The sequence below is a fragment of the Berghia stephanieae genome, chromosome 9 (assembly GCF_034508935.2).
Source record: "Berghia stephanieae isolate SIO BIC M18660-M18661 chromosome 9, UCSD_Bste_1.3, whole genome shotgun sequence".
Classification (NCBI taxonomy): Eukaryota; Metazoa; Mollusca; class Gastropoda; order Nudibranchia; family Aeolidiidae; genus Berghia; species Berghia stephanieae.
In genome coordinates this window covers 36,189,437-36,195,726 of record NC_088368.1, presented here as the reverse complement: position 1 = coordinate 36,195,726, position 6,290 = coordinate 36,189,437, and the positions used below count along the sequence as shown (strand labels likewise).

Below are 6,290 nucleotides of genomic sequence, written 5' to 3'. Positions count from 1 at the left end.
CGGGAAATTTAGTATAATTTAAAAAAAAAAGAAAAAAAAGAAAAGAAAACACGCAAGCCACCAGGATATGATAGTAAATTGTCTATCAAAAGTGAGTAGTTTTCTTAGAGGGGGTGGGAGTCAACAGACTTTGGCATTTTTTTGAGTGTTTTGGCATTTTTTGAGTCTTCTCCTGGCATTTTGTTGAAAAATAATCTGGCAACCTCATGACATAATGAGTAATAAGAAAAACTAAAGAATGGCGGTGGACGCTTCATGTCCCTCACTGATTTAATGCTAGACCATCATCTACATTTTAAAATTTGATCGTTAAAAAGGTTGTTTTTTCATGTTTGATTTGAAAGTGTTTTCGTTCAAACATATGTCATAATATTATGTTAGCTATGGGTGGCATACGGACGTGGCTTAGTAATTTGATCAATGAAACAGAATACAGCCTGCAACCTGAATCATTTTCTTCTTTCTCGTGGAATTTTATGGAAATATATTTTTTTAAATTAAATTGAATTAAGGTAGCTGACCCAGTGTCTCGTGTTGTTCTCCATTCAGTGGTGTGGTAGGGGTGTGGTTTTGAGAGAGTGAGAGATGAATTTTTGAGTATTACTCCATTTATCTCCACCATCTCCCTTTTTGTTCCCAAAGTGGACAAACGTGCTGTTGCTATTACACCAATTCGTAATTATATGAAATTAACCTATCATTATATCTCCCTTAATGCTCATGTTGAGAAATTAAAACACTAAGGGAGGCCTAACACTTGAGTTTGAGAGTAAAAGTAAAATGTTCCCTCGAAGTTTCGGTTTCAATTTCCCAAACCGAAACTGAGAATGTCGTCAGTCATATTTATAATTTATAGTGTTTGATAAAATTGCCAATACGATCAACCACCGTCCATCTAATCATTGCACTTCCAATTTCGATTTGATTGTTTTACTGATTTCAACGAAAATAAAAGTGAACCAAAGAAGGACAGTTTTTAATCATTTGTCATAAGGCCGTTTGTAAAGAAGAAGAAATCATCTTTTATCTTTAACTCTAACGTCAGCAAGCGTTCTTTTTTTTTGATTGAAGTGAAACTTAACATTTTAAATGAGGAGTTCTGGTTTATGTTTGAATTTTAAACTTCTCACTTAGATTTACGAAACCTTCCTCTAAACACCTAGAGGTAGATAGAGCAAAGCTTAGACTTGGTCAAGTCAGTAGTGCTGGTAAGTTTTGATCCTTTTGCTCTTTAATGGAAATGATCTTTATCACTTGTAAATTATTTATTCTTTTCTAAACTGTACCTTATTCAAATTAATTTTCAATTTGCAAAGATTTGTTTTAAAATAAAGAGACATCAAAGGTTTATATTAGAAAGGTAAATTATATAGAAGGAACTAAATTGACGTCTCTCAGCTCTTTGTTATTGTTTAGGACAGCCATTTTAATATTTAGTTCCCACGAAATTCTACCAATCACACCATAAACGTTTAAGTTTACAAATTTTGTCTGTTCATACATTATATCCAGCTGGTGGATGTGAGTATTTTACCGAAAGGCATCAATAGAAAAATTCAGTTTCCCGATAAGCGAGTATCCTGATTTCGAGATCACATTGTATGTCTTTAGAATATATCATCCAGCAGAGACAAGGTTCTTATCTGTTTTAATTGCTCAGTAATGATTTTGCTTTTATGTTCTAAGTACTTATTTAACCTTTGTGTAGTTGTCCTTCAGAGCCATGAGGCACATGGATTTTATCCCAGTCTCTACAGCATGAGACGAACAATAGCAATTGCTTGCTATCTTTTTGAATACCACGCTAGTCTTTCGCAAATTATTTTCCACCAGATCTAACAGTACCAGCTACTCAATCACTGCTGGTTGGACAGGGGGGGGGGGGGGGGGTGTCAGAATAAAAATCTCAACTTCACCTGGGATCCTGAGCTATCGGGAGCCCCATTTAACCTTTGGCAATCAAGTAACTCTTTGCAGAGGATATAACTAGAATCAGCCAAGGGGATTCGGACGAAGTCAATCTCGCTTGGTCCTCAGAAGTTGACTTTAAGCAGTCTTTGTCAGGAATGTGACTATACTTTGATGATCGAAGTCTACCCTTTGATGTCAACAACTGCATTTTCATTCTTGGCTATTCAATCTTGACTTAACACATCCAGAGACATTTTCATTGATCCTTCTTTAACATTTTTATAGATTTTTGTTATGGTGATTTCATGAGATTCTTAACTCATGACAATTGGTCGTTTGTACAGCTCACAGTATATGTTAGATCGTCCTTTGAGTCATGGGTGGATTTCACAACAAGCTTAGCTAGCTCTGCCTGTATGAATTCATTAGTGAGACAAGTGTAAATGGAATGGCCATTCTTTCATCTCCCATTCGTCTTTAGTGTTTCATTCACCGTGTTATGTTGACAAAGGGGAAGCCTGAAATGTCCACATTATCGTTCTTCATAAATTAAATTGAAACTTCCAATCCATTAAACTAGGCTTTGAGTTGAAAAAGGAAAAGAAAAAAACAACCCAAAAGAACATCAGTGTGCTCGTTGATAAATGTAAAATGCTACAAATATCATGAAACTCAGCCAAAAAATAAGAAAGTGCAAGGAAATGTTACAAAGATGATAAAAAGCAATTTTAAAATATCAAATTTACTCATACAGATTTTTATGAGACAAAGACTTGTTTTTTTATCGCAATGATATTTATTATTTTTAGTCATTCGACTTAACAAGCCGTCTCAGAAAAGTGTCTAATTTTTTGCTTAACGTTAACATAAAACTTCAATGTCTGCCTTTCTTCTTTATGGGAAGTGTATTTTTCGTCTTGTATGACACTCGCCTTCAGATGGATAGGTGCCTAGTTCATGTTCTGCTGTGGGCGGTGCAATGTGGAGTCTTTGGAAAATTCTCTTTACTCACATTCAGTCACCACAATCATCTGTAGAATGAGGAAAGTTAGTGGATATTTCACAATATAAAAGCTGAAGTTTTTGTTTCTTTAAAATGAAAAATAATTTGAGCACTTGTCATAGGTCATAGACTTCTGGTCGGTTAGTTCAAGAATCAAAATGAATCAGAATTGACAGTAACAGTGGATCAATGGATGTTATATCATTATTTCCCAAATAATAGAAAGTTAAATGATTCAAAATAATTTTGTATCAGCAAAATATGAGTAATATTTAATTCATAATATTTAAACAGAGAATGACTTAACTGACCCACAAATAATGGATACTAAGTATTAAAGTCATTTTTCATCATCAAAGTAGCAATTTGTTTTCATTTCATCAGAGAAGGTGCAATATCAATGATTTGAACATTGTCAAATTTACAATGTATGTTGGTCAACTTTGAAAAATGTCATCGACGTATTGAAATTACAAAGAGCGTTTAAAGGTTCTTTAAAGCCTATTTTAGCTCTCAAATGAAAGGATATGATAAGATTTATGTCTGTAAATAAAAAAGAATCAAAATCATGGTATATTGGATCTTTTTATTCTTTGTTGGCACATTGATCAATCAAATTGCTTGTGGTTGTGGTAAGCCTGTAGTTTACCATAAATTCACAGTTATTGGATTTTGCTCACTAAATCGAATCCTGACTGCCCTACCATGCATGTTTGGGCATTGTCGACTTAGTATTCACATTTGGTTTTCATATTAAAGTCATTTTTCATCATCAAAGTAGAATTTGTTTTCTGTTCATCAAATAATTTGCAATATCAAGGATTTGAACATTGTCAGAAAGTTATATTTTAAATGATCAATGACACAGCTCTAAAATAAAAAAGAAAGATCTGAAAGAGTTATTTTTTGGGGGGTTTTTTGTTTGTTTTTTTAAAGTAAAATTTCTAGAATTCATGGGTCTCAAATTTCCAGTATTTCAAGTTCTCCACTATTTTCTTCTGTTTGGGGTCCAGGCCCTTATATTATCAATACATCTTCAAAGATCATTGTAAACAATCTGTTTGCAGCAAGGGACTTATCCATGTTTATTTGCATCATATCGTATTGTATCATTTAAGAGCTTATAGGTTTTAAAAAGGTTTAAATGCTCTGTGAAACTTTGATGCATAGATACAATTGATCAAAGTGATATAAACAAATATATTTGTTCTTTAATATTTTTTTTCCTTTTTATAGTATTATTTGTATGTTAATAATTCTATATTTTACCAGTGCTGTCAATGCTAGTTCCACATTATTTATTATAAAATGTGCATTCCGCGGAACCCTCAATATATTCCTCCTTTTTGAAAATTCTGATTTGAGACCCATTAGAGTTCTTGGAATATGGATGAAATTTCATACTTTTAACATTTAGTTTTCGAATTTTGGAATGGAAAAAAAAAATCCCAACAAAAAAAACATGCGTACTCTAAATGTGCTCGAAACACTTTACAAAGGGTCCCAAGCCAACAGCAAAACAACATGTAGGTTGAGACATGACACCAGTTAGGTGATATTACAAAAAAAATTTTACGACAGAGACAATGCTGTAAACAACTGGGTACTCATTTTATATCCTAGTACGGTGAGAGAATGTGAGTAAAGAGCCTTTTCGAAAGACTCAACTATACACCACTCACTCAGAGTGGGACTCGAACATAGGACCTTCCGATCAGAAGGCATGTGTCATACCACAAGACCACAGAGTCGCACGATTATGGAGCACAATGACTTTTATTTTTCCTTAGATCATGGACTCCCGTTTTACAGTACCGATATCGTTTTGGGATGGAAGTCACATTACTGTGTCAGATGGTCTTATTCCCTTTATTTTGGAAGATGTGTGGCTTTATCCAAGAGCTCAAGTACACATTGAACCGTGCCTGATGGCCATCACGCTTTTGGATGGTAATGCCAGTTTGATTAAATTATTGCTTGAATAGATAAACATGTAACCCACTTCTTCTATTAGGTTTTGTTTCTTTTTTAAAAATCCTTCAGGGCGGTTAGGCCTATGGAGTCTCAGTTTACCCTTGTTTTTAAAGGATGAAACGGACTGTAGCAATTGCTTGCTATCCAAACTTTGGATAGCAAAGTACTTTCTGACAGATCTAACAGTCCCAGCTACACAATTAATTCTGGGTGGACAGGGGGTCAGAAAAAAAAAAGTGTTGACTGCACCCAGATCAGAATTGATCTTGGTCCCTTTGCATATGAACCGAGTTCTCCTGACATGATTTCTTGAAATTCTGTTTTTTCAGTTATTTTTTTTCTTTCTTGATCAAACAGTGTTTACAATTGTATTATGTATGACCAATTATTATTATTATTATTATTACAGTTCACTCCACTTAACGCACATCGGTTAATCACACACTCCGCTTATACGTTACACATTCCCAAAAAATGGAATTTTTTTTCTATTTAATCGCACACCATCCGCTTAATTGCTACACTTTGTTTGGAGTGACAACCAACAGCCATAGGAAATCAACAATGCTGTTCCCTCAACTTTTCGCCCAAAGCTTTCAATCAATTCGTAACAATTGACAACATACCCATCAGCGGTGAACTGACATCTCAGGAACCACTGGAGTCCGCTCAGCCACACAAAAGACAATACCTAGATAATGAAGATGAGGATGAGTCATTGGAATGTGACACACGACCCCTGACAAACATTGAAAAACTTGACATGGTAGACAAACTACGCCCCTTGATCTAAGAAGAACACTTGACAGATGATCTACATTGGTGGGATTGGAGACATAAGGTTCATAAACAGCTTGCACAGAATAGAAAGCAATCAAAACTTTGCGGTTACTGTTCTAACAAACAATAATTACACATTTTGTTGTCGATAAAAAATTGAAAAAGAAAATAGTTTTAAAAAGAAGAAAAAAAAACAAACCCAAATGAATAAAAAACAAACATTATAATGAGGTCATGTCTAGAATGTGACAGTCCCAATCTCGTAGAAAACTCTGAAGTGAAGGTCCTACATGAATGGCACATGAAAGCTGGTGCTTAGATGCTATTTTGAGCTTCTCCATTTAATCGACACATTAACCTGAACTCCCGAGGGTGTGCGATTAAGCGGATCGACTGTATTATTGCTATTACTGTTGTTGTTGTTGTTGTTGTTATTATTATTATTATTATTATTATTATTATTATTATTATTATTATTATTATTATTATTATTATTATTATTATTATTATTATTATTGTTGTTGTTCTTGTTGTTATTATTATTAGTATTGTTATTAGTAGTATTATTATTATCGTCATTGCGGGTGGTTGGATGGGAGCATCACCCTTGAATCATATACCT

At 34.0% G+C, this 6,290-nt stretch overlaps 1 protein-coding gene across 6 annotated transcripts in view; it reads left to right on the top strand.

The window, feature by feature from the left end:
* The first annotated feature begins 205 nt into the window (after window positions 1-205).
* The window catches only part of LOC144980141 (TPR and ankyrin repeat-containing protein 1-like), a 110,545-nt gene continuing 104,460 nt past the window's right edge, over window positions 206-6,290 (top strand). The window contains exons 1-3 of one of the 6 annotated variants that reach the window (XM_078927697.1): window positions 206-317; window positions 1,135-1,208; window positions 4,705-4,864. In XM_078927697.1, the coding sequence (XP_078783823.1) occupies window positions 4,708-4,864 (157 nt within the window). In that variant the 5' untranslated portion in view covers window positions 206-317; window positions 1,135-1,208; window positions 4,705-4,707. Of the gene's footprint in view, window positions 318-817; window positions 1,209-4,704; window positions 4,865-6,290 lie in introns of those variants that run through there. The other 5 variants (XM_078927695.1, XM_078927692.1, XM_078927696.1 and 2 more) reach the window with 5 other exon arrangements.